The sequence below is a fragment of the Artemia sp. Qi Xiang Cuo genome, chromosome 10, assembly GCF_049724085.1.
Source record: "Artemia sp. Qi Xiang Cuo chromosome 10, ASM4972408v1, whole genome shotgun sequence".
Taxonomy (NCBI): Eukaryota; Metazoa; Arthropoda; class Branchiopoda; order Anostraca; family Artemiidae; genus Artemia; species Artemia sp. Qi Xiang Cuo.
In genome coordinates, this window is record NC_142803.1 from 44,990,140 (window position 1) to 45,007,379 (window position 17,240).

At 35.7% G+C, this 17,240-nt stretch overlaps 1 protein-coding gene and 1 pseudogene across 6 annotated transcripts in view; both read left to right on the forward strand.

Annotated features, from left to right (window-relative positions):
• Nucleotides 1-17,240, forward strand: part of LOC148947806 (solute carrier family 66 member 2) — a 57,778-nt gene that overhangs the window by 12,827 nt on the left and 27,711 nt on the right. For all 6 annotated transcript variants that reach the window (XM_089095449.1, XM_089095448.1, XM_089095451.1 and 3 more), the window contains exon 2: nucleotides 12,240-12,470. In XM_089095449.1, coding sequence (XP_088951575.1) covers nucleotides 12,250-12,470 — 221 coding nt within the window. In that variant the 5' untranslated portion in view covers nucleotides 12,240-12,249. The remainder of the gene's footprint in view (nucleotides 1-12,239; nucleotides 12,471-17,240) is intronic.
• Nucleotides 14,133-15,306, forward strand: LOC148947807 (uncharacterized; annotated as a pseudogene).

The following is a 17,240-nucleotide window of genomic DNA, read 5'->3' on the forward strand; positions in this document are numbered from 1 at the left end:
ACCCTCATATATGAAGAGGGCCAAATTGCTGTGAAGACAATTGCACAAAATAATTTCAGATGTTCAATACTTTGCAAAATACTGAAGTTTCATAGTGGGTGAATGAAACCCATTTTTATTAATAAATTTCAATTACCTTAGTTTGCACTTTGGAGCAAATTAAGATCCATCTTGAATTGAGCCTAGATCATATTCTTTCATTACATTAATTGTAGACTTAGCTTGATTCTAGGCTGTACAAATTCTGGGATACCAGTTAAAAGAGGGTATCCAATGTTTACCTTCATCCATAAATATCAGCTGTTGGAGGATGCTATTGGAATGTTGATTGGGCACCCTTGGTCAAGGGCCCTCTTGGTAAACCCCCAGTACTTAGCCAGTGCCAAAACTCTGTTGCAATATTTATTTAGAATATGGAATTGTGGTAAACAATCACAAACCCAGTTATCAAATTCAAGTTTTCAATTTAAGTTGTGTTTGTAGATTGCATCAACTGTGGACTTAGCTTGATTCTAGGCTATACAAATTCTGGGCTATCAAGTTGAAAAAGGGGTGTCACATGTTTACCTCATCCAAAAATATCAACTGTTGGGAGCAGTTATAAGAATGTTCAGGAGCCTTCTTTGGCCAAGGGCCCTCTTGGCCAAACCCTAGTAGTTGGCTAGTTCCTAAACCTTGTTTTAACACATTATTGAAATGTAGCACCACATCATAACGTCATGCAGCTATCTTGTGCTAATCTTGGCCATAACACTGATAATTAAACATGATACAATATCCCAAAAAATGTCTGTTTACTTCCCATTAACAAATAGGGCAATGTATGTAGACAATGGACAATTTTCATAGCTTACAGTCCTGTTCCTGGAGGCTGTTTCATTGGATCTTTCAGCATGTTGCACAAAATGGCTGTCTAAAAATTTTAATCAGACAACTCTGGAGAAAAAAGGTATGGGAGGGGGGCTGATTGCCCTTCAATTTTTTGTCACTTAAAAATTGTACTAGAACTTTTGATTTCCATTTGAATGAGCCCTCTCCTAAACTTCTAGGACCACTAGTTTAATATGATTAACCCTGGGGATCATATCACTCCCCCCCCCCCAATAAAAAGAAACAAACAAATAAAAACATATCCATGATCTTTCTTCTGGCAAAAAATACTGAATTCTACACTTTGGCAGATGGGAGCTTGAATCCTATATGTTTATGATGTGTTAAAATAAACTGTCAAACAAACAAATGAAAATATGTTAGTAACTTCACAGTTTACAACATAATTTAGCTAGGATGAAAGTGAATATATCACTTGACCCCTTTCTGTGCCCTTTCATAATTGAATAATTGCTTCTTGGGAAAATTACATTTTGAGCCCTTAAAGGGCTCAAAACAGCCCATAGTAACCAAAAATGTCTATAAAAAAATGTCCTAGGTGAGAAAAAATTGCCATTTGTAGCTGATTCAGGAATTGTTATTATTTTTTTCCCTAGTCTGAATAGTAAAATGTTATTTGGAAAACAAATTTGCAGAAATAAAAAAAAAAAAACATGAACACTCTCAAACACGACATCTCAGCAAAACTAAAATAATTTTAGAGGTGTTCCTAACTCTTAAAAAAAAAATTCTGCAAATTTATTTCTAAAATAACATTTTACTATTAATCCTAAGGAAAATAATATTTATCATACCTGAATCAACTACAAATGACAATTATTTCTCACCAGACAGTTAAAAAAAAACAAAAAAACATGTTTTCAACTTTTGGTTGCTAGGCGTGAACTGTTTTATCTTTTCGAGCCCCATTAAGGGCTCAAAATGAAATTTCCCTCAGATATGATTATTGAATAATGAAAGAGCACAAGAACAGGCATCAAATGATGTATTCACTTTCATCCTAGCTAAATTAAGTTGAAAGCTAAGAATTTGCCCATAAGTTAAAATAAACATTTGACATACGCCTAAACTATCACTAAAAATGAGAAGAGAGAAAAAAAAATATTTTCAGTAATGTTTCATGTAGGGGAGAATACACCCTCTTCTCTACATGGTTTCAACGAGTCTAAGAAAAATTGAGTCAGTAAACCAGTGGTGCAAAGCACTGCTATTTTACTGACTCAATTTTTTATATAAAGTAAATAGGCTGATATAATTCCTTAATATTAAATCAACGAGAGAAGACTGGTATCCTCCACCCCAAAAATCATTTTGGCTAGTGACAGCTCTGCCTGTGCCTTATTTGAATAGTAGGATAGCCTACATCTAGCCTGTTTTGCAAGGTTTATCTTTTATAACACAAAGATTGTAAAAGGTTAGTGCCTTCTAGAGAGGGAAGGAGTTTTTGTGTTTACTTCAATGTATCATCCCGTGGAATCATTAAGGCTCTGGATTCAATCCTGGGAGTTTCATTCTTGCTCCTTCGACACTTTCATGTGGATTCATTCCCAAGCGTTTCCTTCATGTTCCTCAACTACTTTCCAGGATAGATAATGGCCCCTCATCTTGAATTTTACTTCCTTCTTCTTCTAATTCACAGCAGGCGGGCTATTCAGTTGGTACTATTTAGCCCTCTTCTTTTTGCTTCACTCTGTGGGCTACAGAGCTACTGTCTTAGTTGTCACTTATTTATTAGATATTCTCAGATATCTTTCAGTGGATATTTGGACTCAAGAATTTCAAATATAAGGCCACATATAACGATTTCTGTGCTATTTCTACTGGAATAGTTGGCGCGAATTTTGGCTAATAGTCATATTATGTGATGTTTGAAGCATATTAACAGTTTACAAAGCAAGGTCTGCTGAGCAGACATCAGCATATTACATTCAATTAGGCAATGGTCAATTGTTTCATTATTCATATTACAATAGCATTTTAACAGTTTACAAAGCAATGTATGTTGTGCAGACGTCAGCATATTACATTCAAATAGGCAATGGTCAATTATTTCATTATTCATATTACAATGCCTGCAAAGAGGGGACAGGGGAATTGAACCACTTGAATTAAAAAACTTATATGAGAATGCAAGGAAATTTAGTCCATTTGTTCCAGAACGAATTCTATGATAAATTTTAGAAAGATACTTATTGGGAAAGGGGGAAAGGATAGGATTAATCTTATTAAAATTAATATCTGATAGCCTCCATCGGTAGATATTTCTAATTGGAATTGGTCTCCCACTCGGCTGGTCAATATTTATAGAATTTTTTGCTATTTCATCAACCTGATGATTACCACTTATGCCAGAGTGGCTAGGAATGTACTGAAAATAAATTTTTATGCCACTTGAAGCAAGATTATCAATAATACTGAGACAATGATAAGTGTCAATGTTCAACTTATATTGAGGAGCTGAGGCCAGCAACCCAAGGCTTGATAGAGAATTGGAATATATGATAATATTATTCTAATTTGCAATCAAAGGTTGGTTTTGCTTAAGGTGTTCTAATGCCATGATTATGGCATTTAACTCAGCAGACATTATAGATAAATTATTAAATAGTCTCTCGCCCTGTGCAATTTTCAGGTGACACCACTTGCAATCTTCTCATTCATTTTTGACCCATCAACAAATATTTGGAAGTGATTTTTATAGGTAATTGTATTAAGTTCTGCAAATTTTTTCTGGACAAAAGCAATGGGGGTTAACTCTTTATTCTGCTTTGAAAATTCAGTATTTATTATGGGAATTGACCAATTCCATGGAGGGGAGTGGGGGAAAGTAGATGCAATAGACTTTGCTGGTACAGGGACCTTCTTCTGAATATTGGCATACTCATCTGCAATACCTCTATACATGGCTGGATTTCTTAACCAATTATGTAATGTGTGTGCTATTTGATTCAATTTTTGTAAGATATTTTATCAAGAGAAAGCTACGTCTCTCCCTTATTGTTGTTAATCCACTCTCCATAAGCAGAAACTTGGTGCTTTTGGGTTTCCTAAGACCAAATATGAGACGTATTATATCATTTTGTGTTGTTTCAATTTTTTGCATCTGGGTCTTTGCACATGCACCATAGACAATGAGCCCATAGTCAATATGGGGTCTTATATGTGATTTATAAAACTGGAGTAAGGTTTTCTCCTTACTTCCCCAGGGTGTGGAAAAAAGTCTTTTTAGTATATTGGTTTTTCTATAGCATTTTTTTATTGTGTTTGAAATGTGGAGGTGGAAATTATGTTTTTGATCAAGCAAGAGACCTACGTAATTGATATAACTATATTCAGGAATATTTGTTTTATTTAAAGTTAGTTTTGCATTAACATGGTTTTACTTTCGGTGAAATTGGATTATTTTTGACTTAGTAGGTGCAATGGGTAAATCTGAATGTTGAGAGAATTTTTCAAACTGGAAAAGTGACTTTTGCAGATTTGACTGTGTTATCTGAAAGGTGTTGCCAGATGACCATAGTACCAGATCATCAGCATATTGTAGATTCGTGTGGGTTAGGTTCATGTCCCAGAGATATAGGGCAAATAGGAGGCAACTGAGGACTGCTCCCTGAGGTAGGCCTTTGGTTATTGTCTTTTGGGGTGAAGAGGCTGAACCAACACAAACGATGAAACTTCGCACTTCTGTGAAGGATTTAATAAAAGATACAAGCTTAGGGGGTACTCCAAGGTTTGCAAGTTTGATTAAAAGGATTTGGTGGTTCACATTGTCATATGCCCCTTCAAAATCTAGGAAAGCTGCAACTAGTACATTATTTTTTGAGAAAGATTCATTTATTGCATTTGTTAGCAAAATGAAAGCATCTGTTGAGGAGTGGTGTTTCCTGAATCCAGTTTGAGTGTGAGGGATCATATTATTTTTTTCAACAAACCAGAGGAGTCTGTGATAGATCAATTTCTCCATTATTTTCCCCATCACAGGAGTAATCATTATGGGCCTATAAGACTCAGGGTTATCTTTTGGTTTATTTTTCTTTAGGATTGGTAGGAGGGACGAACATTTCCATATATTGGGTAACATAGAAGATGCCCAAGCGTGATTATAACAATTTAGCAGTTCTTGTTTATATGAAGGTGTGAGATTCTTTATCCATGTAGGGTGTATATTGTCATAGCTGCTGCTAGTTTTGGTCCTAATATGATGTATTGCATTATTCAATTCCTGGATTGAAAATGGATTAGTTATGTACTCAGATCCTGGGCGTGGTTGGTAACTTGGGTTCATAGGAATTGTGGACGGTTTTCTTTGATTATTTGATGTTAGCTTATTAACAAAAAGAGTTGCAAATAGGTTAGCTTTTTTATTATCATTGTCATAATGGGTATTATTATGTATAAGCTCATACAGGAGTGGGTTGGGGGAAGTCTTTTTCCCAAAGATGTGGCTTATGACTTTATGCATAATTCGCTCATGTGTTTCTCTGGAGAGATTATTTTCAAAATTAGTCCATTATTTATATTTAGCATCTATTATAGTCTTTTTTAGATTAGATTCTGCTTGTAATTTTTTTAAATATGTAGTAGGTGATGGTTTTTTTTATGAATTCTGTCCTAGCTGCCTTTTTTATCCTCCATTTATTTAGGCACTCATTTGTCCACCATGCTTTAGGAATTTGTTTAGGGAATGTTCTCTTAGGTGTTGTCCTGGGGATAGCATGATTAGCTGTATTTATTAGTAAAGATGTCAAGGCTTCAGCATGTGTGTCAACTGTTGTGTTAGAAATGCATGAACTTTGGGTGAAACTTGTAATTTCATCGTTTAGCTTATATTGGAACATAGACCAATTTGCTTTAGTGTTGATATATTTGGAGGTATGAGATAAAGTTTCAGCAGGTTCATTTAGGGAGCAAACTATAGCAAAGTGGTCAGTACAAAGAGTATCAATTTTATTTATGTAAATTTTGTTCAAAAAATTTAATGACACAATTTGTAGGTCAATTGTGGAGAATCTGCCACTTTTGGGGTTGAAATATGTATTCAGGTTTGGAGGGGTAGCAACAGCTAAATCATTATTATTGGAAGTCATATGCTCAATGAATTTACCAGCTTTATTTGCTGGTTTATTCCCCCACAAAAGGCTGTGGGCATTGAAATATCCACAAATAATGATATTTTTTAACATATTAAAATTATTTATATAATTAAAGAAATCCTTGGCATCTGTAGTTTGGCCATTAGGGTTATAAAATCTTATTATGTAGGTTTTTAAATTATTCAGCCAAACACTGATACCAATTACATCAACATCATTTGCAAAATCTGGAAAATTGATGCCACAAACATTTTATATTATTTTTAACTAATAAAGCTACCCCGCCTCCTTTTCTCTCTGAAGATCTATCCTTTCTGAGGATAGAATATCCCAGAGACCTAATTTGTTGATTTTGGGTTAAATGAGTTTCCTGGAGGCAAGCAATGTTAATGGAATTATTATTCATAAAAGATATTAGTTCATTTAGCTTATTTTCTGTGAGTGATCTTACATTCCATCGGAGTATTGATATATGTTGTGTTGTTGATTTATTCTTCATATGACTGTGTATCAATGTTCAGCTTTGTTAAAAGTAAAGCAAGATCTTTTTTTGCTTGAATGAGTATATCATCTGGGATGTAGATTTTTGCCAATTCTGCAATGATTTTTGTTTTCTCTATTTGATGTATGTTCATGGCCTGAACTGCATTACAGTTTAGAATGAATAAGCATATATTTGGGGATTGCATTTTTGGTTGTGCATCCTGTTTTTCGGTTAGGGGATTGATTCCTGGTAGTGTTTCTGGTTTGTTTTTTCTTGGGAGGGGGGCAGGCTGACCTCATCTCACCGGACAGGGAGGCTTGTTGGCTTGGTGATTCCTTCTGATAGGGATTTGAGCTAGGGGGCTTAGAAGATGGTGTTTTCTATGGGGTGCTTGATGCATTGGGGGCGTTTGACTTGGGGGTTTTGGTTGGTTTCATTACAGGCTTTATTTGGTATTGTTGGGCAGCATTTGCTTCCATTGCTGCAAAGGGGTATGGGATGGTCTCCTCTGTTGATATTTGGAGTGTTAGAGCTCTTGTCTTGTATGCAGGGCATAATGATTTATTTGTAGATTCATGTGGGCCTTTGCAATTGATGCATGTAGGCTGAGTGTTGTTGCAAGTTGTCAACTCTTTAGGATGCAAAGCTTTGCAATTACTAAACTCTCTGAGAATTTCATTGCATTTGTTTGTCGTGTTTCCCAGTTTCTGACACTTCTGACACTGGATAGGCTTAGGTTTGTATTCCTTGTGTGGTTTGATTTGCCCAAATAGGAATAATTTTTCTGGGATATTAATTTTTTCCTTCAGTGTGAATAAGAAGGATCTATTAGTTTTTAGGCCATTAGAGTTAGGTTTGCCAAGTTGGGTAACATCCTCAAGTGGGATTGTGTTTCCAGCCCTATCTGAGAGGCCTTCTTTTAACTCCTGAGTGGATATCTCTGGGGGAACATTATAAACTATTATTTTTGTTGGTGATTGTTTTGGGTTCCAATTAGATGCAATAATTGTGGTATTCAGAAGGGATTATAAGTTAATTATTGTATCTGCTGATTTCTGATCTTCTACAGCTATTAGCAGAGATCCATCACGGTTAATATTAAGAGAGAACATTGATTTTAGCAATTTAAAAATTGCAACTCTTATTGCAGTGATCATTTTTCTTTCAAAGGGGGTAGTGGGAGTAATTTTAAGTTAAATTCCAAAGTTTTTGGAGGGAGGATCTTGGGCAGGGAGAGGGGAAATGCTTTTGATTGGGGATATTTTTTCTTTTTTTTAGAGCTTCTAGAGAGGACCTCTTGAAACCCATTATCATCATTTATAGTTACATTAGCCTCTACACTTATCATTGTCCTATTCTCCGAATCGGAGCTATCATTTGAACTTTGAGATAGTGTGCTTGACTAGCCATTATAAGTGTCCTTCACTGTGGCACTTTCACTGGAATTTGATTTGGGATCTAGGGGGACTTTTTTTTTGGAGGACTTCTATACATTGCCTATTGAACATAGCTTTAAACAAAAGAAAACAAAACTGAAACAAGAAGGGAAAATAGAATGGTATCAAACCGTCTGCACTATACTATAGGGAGGAGAAACACCACAGTATAACTCTGAGGATGAGTTGAGCAGGATTGGTTTGGTACAACTGCTGATTAGAAGCGATAATAATTCACAGGAAAATATATTTTGATTTTCTTATAAGGTTGCTGTTGTGTTGTGATACTTCCATATCTATTAGTTTATGTCCAGTGTTGGATAATTCTTTTATTTTATTGGCCCTTTTATTTCAGTACAGTCTAGAATTTTGGGGCAAATTCATGGAGGAGAAGAAGAATTAACATCCTTTTAGACAAGAGGTGATTTACAAAAGTGATGAAACAGCTTGAACAATTAGTCTTAAATCTGAGTTTGAGTCAATCTAAGCCTCCAGTTTTCTGAAGAGGCACTAAAAATTTAATTTTGGATTAAGTCTGCTTTTTCTTTGGCTCTGGTTTCTGAGAAACACATTTTCTGTTGTTTGAGTAGACTTTTCAAGCCATATTAAGGTTTATTCCCAAATTAATTCACAAGATCTTTAAAACTCTATAAACCAGGATTGTTCAATTTTTAGCTTTTTAATTGCTTTGTTAAAAAGAAGATCAACACACACCATTTCATGCACCTTTCTGTGTTCTTTTCAAATATACTAGCCTATTTGCTACCATTGCCATTTATTAACTCTGCTTTAGTTTTTGAAGACATCAATTAAAAATAAAAAATGAAATCACTATATTTATCAAGATGGCTAGAAAGGACTAACAAAAATGAACTGAAAGTTTAATATACAATGATAACAATTGATGGAAATTTCAACAATTAGAGATTCAAAATTCTATTTTACAGTAATTTGTTATTTTTTAATATTATAATTATAAAGCTTCAGGTTAAAATACATTCATGGAGCTGGTGGCCTTCCAATCACTTTTAACCTAAAAAAATGGCAGTAGAACTTTCAATTTCCAATAAAATGAGCCCCCCCCCCATATTTTCTATGACGAGCCGTTTCATGTGATGTGGCCCTGAAAAAAAGAATCAATTCATTGAAGCCTTTTGACCCTTCCCAGAAACGTTTTTGCGAGTAGCCCTAGTCACAGTTACAAATAGTTGTAGTTGCTAGCAGTCACAATTACAAGTAGTCACAATTGCGATCACAGTCATAGTCACAATCACTTGCAGTAGCCGTTGCAAGAGGATGCAGTCATAGGTAGTCACAGTTGCAAGTAGTTGCATTGGGTATTAGTAGGGGTCCCTAAAGTTCAAGTTAATACCCTTTGCTGCTCCTGCAATATTGCACATTTGCCTTTTGATAACCTGGATGCACATAGTGTCTTTTGATTTAATTCAACTCCCCCTCATCATTCCCTGAACTTTTCACCTTAACACCTTAGCCTTTTTCAATACACCCAGAATCAAATATCTCTCCATTTTTCAACGATAACTGTGTGTGGACAATGGGCAAATTACATAATTTACAACCCTTGGTCCAGGGTCTGGGGGTATGGCATCCTCAAGGCATAGTTATCTGACCTTTTGAATATTTTGAACAAAATGACCGTTTCAAAATTACTATCATTGTTTATGGGAGGAGGGTATAAAAGAGCAAGGGAGTTGATTGCCCTCCAATAACTTTTTAGCATCCCCCTCAATATGTACTAAGAGTTTTACTTCATACCCTCAACCATTCCAGAGATATTGGTAATACACCCTTTTGACAAGCAGCATTTACATAGTGTGTTCTGGTTTTGCTCAACATTTCCTGAAAGGACAGTCAAAAAGGTCTTGAGAGGTGCTGGCTACCCTCTGATCTCTTTTGACTCTTAAAAAGGCACTGGAACTTTCAAATTCTAGTTGAATGAGTCTACTTCAAAGCTAATGTGACCACCCCTCCATATAAAGCCGCTCTGGGAAAAAAATAATACATTGAAGCCTTATGGCCTTTTACCAAGAGCATTGTCTCTGATAAGATCAAATATTTGCTTTAAAAAATCGTTGTAACCAGCCCCAAAGGGCTGAATTTGAGGGTCAATAAAGAAAAACATAAAAAAGGCTTCAAAATGTCTTTAGGCAAAAAATAATCCAGAATTTAAATTGTAAAAATTAATAAATTATTAAAACTATCATTTTATCAGATTTGTCAAAAAAAAATGTATTTATAGGTCATAACATAATAAAAACAAATAAACTCAGTAAAATAGATAGGCAGATGGTATAGAAATGGTATACATAGGATGTTCAAAAATATTTTGGGGGAAGGGCTGGAGTGAGAAAGATTTTTGATCGGGAAATCAAATGGTACTGATCTTTTGTTATTATAGTGCTTCCTTTGGAAAAGTCCATATAAGTAAGAAGGGTACAAATGTTTTCTTGGGGCTTATATGGCCTTTAGATCCATTTTTGAAAGCAGTGGTGCCGATTCACAAAAGTTTAGTGGGGGCAAGGATTTTTTTCGATTTTCTTTTAATGAAGATAGAAAAAAAACAGAACAACATTTAGCAAATATACCCAAAACAGGGGATAACCACAGATCTAAATTCTTTTAGTTAGCAGTTACTGCTGAATTTTTATAATTTTTTTTTTAAAGCGTCTCTCATCATCTCATAAATTTTTTTTTTTTTGCTATTATGATAAGAAACTTGCTAATTCTGACGCAACGAAACAAGAAAAACTGTTGTTTTTAACACGCAATTAGGGTAAATAAATACTTTCCATGCATTATGCCGTTCTTGGCCTGAGTGTGATAGCTTTATGGTATGGCTAAAGTTTATTTACACTGGTAAATAACCTGACGAAATTTTGGACCAGGCTATAAACAAGTTTAATGTAAAGGATAATAAAATCTAGGCAAGAATTGAAAAGAAGCACTTAAAACACAAATGTAGCTAATAGGAATTTACCAAATATGGAAGAGTCAAATTGCTAAAAGAAACTTGAAGCTCTTGATTATAGTGTTCTTCTTCTTGTCAAGATTTGTTTCACATTCTAGAAACAGAAATGTTAGTTATATATTGTTTCCTTGGTGTGAAAAATTGTCCTTCAGGAATTTAAATGCCTGGGACGTCCATGCACCAAGTTTCCTTTGTCTCAAAGGCATTTACAGAATCAGTTCACTGAATCAACTGTTTGAAAACTGCAGCAGTCTTTTTTAAGGTGTGTTTTGTCATGGATGGTCAGTTTACCCTTAGGTCTTGGAGTCTGTGCTTTAACAAAACCATTCAAAGAAAATTATTCATATGTTCTTCAATAATGAAAAGTGAAGAATACAAATTTGCTTTTAGTTGTTTTACTACTAACAACAACTCATTTCAGCACCAAGCCACCTGAGGCCGACACAGCTAAGCACGTTCCTATTTGATCCCAGTCTATTCAAAGTCTCCCTCTTTACACCCTCCCAAGAAGTTCCTATTTCCCTGAAATCGTTCTTTACGACATCCTTCCACTCCGACCGAGGACGACCGAGGACGTGTAGGGCTAAACCTTCCGTTTGGCCCTACACGGTTGGCCGAAAAGGACAATTTTTGGCAATTTGTCATCCTTCATCCACAGAACGTGCCCCAGCCATCATAACCTTTCTCTCATTATAATAGTAGTGAAGCCTGCTGGATGACAGGCAAAATATGCCTTAGTAAATACTCTTTTATGAGGATTGCCAAAAAAAATTTATGCCTGTTCCCACCCTTAGCACAAAATTTTAAGTTACTTTGCCTCCCCTCCCATCCCAACAAAACCATTCCTGAAAGTTTTAAATTGATCTCCCAGCCGTGAGACGAAACAGGTTAGACTTGCCAAAACTATACTGAGATATACATGATATACCGTACATGAAACTCAAGAATGATTATTAAGTATGCAATAAATGACCCACAAATCGTAGCTTCAAAATTGAATGAAAAAAATAAAAATAAAGTTACGGGCCACCTATAGGCGTCAATTGGAAAAAGGGGCATGTGCCTCGTCTGTATTTTTTGCCCTCCCGCTAGATTTGAAAGTTGCCCCTTTTTGTTTTTTTCATCGAAGAAATATAAAAAATTACCCCCTAGATTTTGAAGAAATACATTTGCCCTCCTTCCAATAATTATCGTGAACTGCCTACTGATCTAGCTTTGCTTTTTCAGTGTATTTCACAGTTTTGGTGTATTTCCATATAAAAATAAACGTTTCCATTAACCGAGTTTTCTCTGGAATATAGACACTCACCCATTATATAGGTAGATGAATGCCTTTTTTATATTAGGTTGCTCATAATGGAAGCTGAAAGTGACGAAGCATCAATGAGACTGGCTGTACACACCTTTAGTCTTGACAGTATAATGGAAAGCTTTTTTGTCCTGTGTATGGTGCTTGGTGGTGTAGTACCCTATGTTCCTCAGTACTTGGAAATAAGAAAAAATGAAAATGCTGATGGATTCAGTCTGTATGTGTGTCTTACTTTGCTAGTCGCAAACATTTTAAGGGTTTTATTTTGGTAAGTAGATTTATAGCTGTTATTAATGCTTTGAAATATAATAAACTAGTTTAACAAATTAAGAATTCTATGAGGTTTGACTTTAAGCTCATAAATGAAAAGAAGAAATGTTACCTTTATACAGCTTCCATAATTAATACAAAAGCAAAGCAAAGCTCATTAAAAATTAAATAAGCATACTGCCTGCAAAAAGCTATAGTTTGATGTGCAAGTGCAAGCATGATATTTGAGTTAAGCAAAATAACCAGAAACCCATTTGGCTATATTCTTCATAAGTTTGGAGAATTCGTATTTATTTCTATCTTTGAAAGTTTTTATTTATCTATTTGGACTATTTTGAACAAAATGGCTATCTCGAAATGTTAATCAGATATGTTTTGCGGAAGGGCAGCTAAAAATGAATGGGACCGAGATGGTTGCCTTCGATCAACTATGCCTCTTAAAAAGAGCGCTAAAGCTTTCAATTCCTTATCGAATGATCCCCCTCCCAAGTTCCTATGACTACTCCTTCCATATAAAGTTGCTCTTGGGAAAAATTATAAATAATACATTGAAGCCTTATGGCCCTTTGCTTTAGGCAACGCGTTAGTGGAATCGAATGGCAAGGTAAAACTCTCTTAGCCTTAATTATGCATATAATTCAAGCTTTGTTGATATAAATTTTAGCAAAATGAATGCATTTTCGGAGGTGTTGAAGGTTGAATATGCAGGAAGAGTTCTAAAAATTAGTGTGAAGGTGACTAAGCTACTTAGACTAGGAGTGAAATACGACCGGTACTCGTAGGGGGAATAGGTGATGCTAGGTAGCGAGAAAATATGTCAAGGGGGTAGTTTCACATACCACGTTGTCAACAATGGCTGTTCTACCGAAAAATGCACTTTTGTCAAAAACTGTATCTTATTTTAGTATACTACTTTCACCGAAGCTGCTCTTTAACAGGAACAACGGAGTAGCTCTAAGTATGACATCATACCCCTTAGAAGCAAATTTTAAAAAATATTTGCGTTTTATCCCCTTGTATATTAATTTGCGGTTTTTGTAAAAAAAAAAAAAAAAAAAAAAAAAAAAAATGCGTTTCAGTTGCAGAAATTCAAACCAAAATATTTATATTCAATTGAAGGCCTTGCGGATGTTAAGAGTGAACAAATGGTCCCTTATTGCCAAACGGAGATCAATTCACTGTGTCACCACAGGGTAACATCTCGGTCTTTTATTTTCCAAATATAAAAAGTACAAGTCCTTTGATGTATTAATTTTACTTGCAGTTCATTACTACGAACTGTTTGACATGATCAAGTGGTGATTTATCTGTCTTTCCCCTGATTTGCAGCTAAAATATAAAAGCTAGAAACATGAATTTTGTTTTCGAACCATGAGAATATAAATTAGATTATTATTAGACTTTAAAAAAAATTATATAAATTAGAAATATAACGTCATGAAAAAACTGGCGTTTACATAGAGTTGCATAAAGAAGGTTGTGTAATTAAAATATTTTTTAAAAGCAGCTAATTGCATAGATATTGTCATGCATTTTATTTTATAAGCACTATATGTGTATAAGTATATACAGACGTATTACAATTTTTTTATTATTGAATTACGGGTATAGATGTTTTTCAAAATGACTATGTATTCTGCTGTTCACTTAGAACTACATCATGCAGATTTTTGTTAAAACCGTGACTGGAAAGGTTTTTACGCTTGAAGTTGGATCTTCAGACACAATTGCAACCGTCAGAGCCAAAATTCAAGATAAGGAAGGTATTCCTCTACACCAACAGTGTTCGATGTTTGCTGGTAAACAGCTTGAGGATGGTCATACCCTCTCTTACTATAACATGCAGAAGGAATCAGCGCTTGACCTTGTCCTTCGTTTGAAAGGTGGTATGCAAGTTTTTATTAAGACGTTGACTGGAAAAACCATTACTCTTGAAGTAGAACCATCAGATGCTATAAAGAATGTCAAGGCCAATATTCAAGATAAGGAAGGCATCCCTCCTGACCACCAGCGTCTGATTTTTGCTGGTAAACAGCTTGAAGACAGCCGCACCCTCTCTGACAATTCCCCTTGTCCTTCGTTTGAGAGGTGGTATGCAAGTTTTCGTTAAGACCTTGACTGGGAAAACTATTACTCTTGAAGTAGAGCCATCAGATACTATTGAGAATGTCAAGGCCAAGATTCAGGACAAGGAAGGTATCCCTCCCGACCAGCAGCGTCTAATTTTTGCTGGTAAACAGCTTCAAGACAGCCACACCCTCTGAACCAGCTGAAGTGTTGATACAGAAGGAATCAACACTTCATCTTGTCCTTCGTTTGAGAGGTGGGATGGAAGTTTTTGTTAAGAGCTTGACTGGGATTACCATTACTCTTGAAGTAGAGCCACCAGATACTATTGAGAATATCAAGGCCAAGATTCAAGACAAGGCCCTCGCGACCAACAGTGTCTAATGTTTGCTGGTAAACAGCTTGGAGACAGCAACACCCTCTGTGACTATAACGTACAGAAGGAATCAACAATTCACCTTGTCCTTCGTTTGGATGGCAGTAAGCAAGTTTTCGTTAAGACCTTGACTGTGAAACCCATTACTCTTGAAGTAGAGCCGTCAGATACTATTGAGAATGCCAAGGCCAAGATTAAAGACAAGAAAGGTATCCCTCCCGACCAGCATCGTCTGATTTTCACTGGTAAACAGATTGAAGACAGCCACACTCTCTCTGACTACAACATACAGAAGGAATCAACACTTCACCTTGTCCTTCGTTTGAGAGGTGGTATGCAAATTTATTTAGAATCACCCCTTATTTGGGATGCTGAAATAAGTGAGAATTAGAATATTAGGATTGAGTCTTGATGTTATGACATCAGGCTACATTCATAGTAAAAATAGTGGTTTGCTCGGAGTTATGCTAACAAAAATATTAATAAGCAGCAGAACTGAACTGTGAACTTTACTTATTATGACATTAATTTAAGAAAACTGTTTCCATAAAAGAAGTTATTCAAAGAAAAGCTATTACCCATAGCTCTTCCTGGGATATTCCACAGACACCCTTTTGACAATCTGGATACACATAGTGTCTTTTGACTTACTTAGTTTTACATCTTCTTCAAATGTCCTTAAAAGCTTAAACTTAAAACCCTATTCCGTTCCTAAAATATCAATCTGTCATTCTGACCACCTGGCTGCACTTAAACTATTTCGCTTTAGTTCAATAATTGTATTAGTAGCAGTAGCAGTAGAAGTAACTATCGCAGTAGTAGTAGTGGTTGCAGTCGCATGTAGTCGCGGTCTCAAGTAGTCGGAGTTGCAAGTAATCACAATCCCAATCGAAAGTTATCGCAGTCGAAAGTAGTCGTAGTCTTAGTAGTAGTTGTAGTATGTACATAGTGTTCTTTGGTCAGTTCAATGTGCTCTGAAAGTTTTAACTTAATGCCATAAGCCATTCCTGTGATATTGTTGGTATGCACTTTTAAAAACCTTCATGCGCAATGTATATCTCGGTTTAGTTGAAAATCTCTCTCAACTAGTCCCCGAAGTCAAGCCGAAAACCGGCGATACGCTGCCGAAAATATTTCAGTGCGTGGCAGCCGCAAGGACTTCGGCGCGTCGTCAATACAGTTGGCGGTGGTGCGCCGCCGAATATTTCTAGCGCTGAATTATTTTCTGATATTATTGAGAGGAAAATATATTGCAAATCCACTATTCAATGACATTTGCAAAAATTTTGGATTTCCCTCAATTCCATTCTCAATTCTTTCCCTCATTTCCAGTTAAAATGAGTTTCAACTAGCCCTTATAATCCTCGAATATCTTCTTTATAAATGTTCTTCTTTTTTGGTGAGCAAATATATGTAAAATCTTCACCAAACTTCTAAGATCATAAGATCATAACCGACCCAAACTATAGCTAACATCGGCTAACAGGGCTAAGACACATTTTATTTCAAAACTTTTATTCCATCATTCCTAAGTGAGAGGATTCAATCGTGAATCAATGAGAAACAATAATCACTCTTGCGTAGAAAGTGAGGTGTTGGGACGTATCAACGCCCTTATTATGTAGATTAATTACTGATTATTTATTTTATAGTGTTTTTCTCGACTTCCATACATTTTTTTTTATATTTGAATTCTATTCATTTTCACTATCATATTCATTTTAATCCACTCTAAGCTTTTACGCCAAATTTTTGTTTTTGAATGATCATGAATCAAGAGGAAATCTAGAGTTGCTGTTCTTTTGAAAAACCCAAAAGCCACATTCATACAACTGATTGGGGTAGCTGATCCACTGACAACACCTGAGGTTACAGCCTTTTATTGAGCCTCAGGTGGTTACGTTTGTTTTCGGAACCCCTTCCTCAAAAAAAGGAAACCCACTGACTTTCCCATCTTTCCTAAAACTTGCGTTCAATAATGCAATAGTGGACAACTTTTGTGTGAACTGTGTAACTTAATGTTTAGAGGCAAACGTGGCAATGTGACCTCTAAAACTAGGACGATATTCATATAGCTTATCCGAAGTTCCAAGCCAATTAGCTATGTCCTAATTTTGTGCCAAAGTCGGGTCGAAATTAGAACACTATACCTAAAATCCTTTGTGCGTGAAGACAAGGGCTCGAATCCTGGTGTCGCTGGTTATTTAGTTTGAAAGGGGGGTCAGCAACGTGATTCTGTATGCTTAGCCAGAGTCAAACTAGCTCTAAACGGGTACCTGAAGAAATCCGAGGAAGCTAAAAAGAAAGATGCGAAAGCAAGGGATG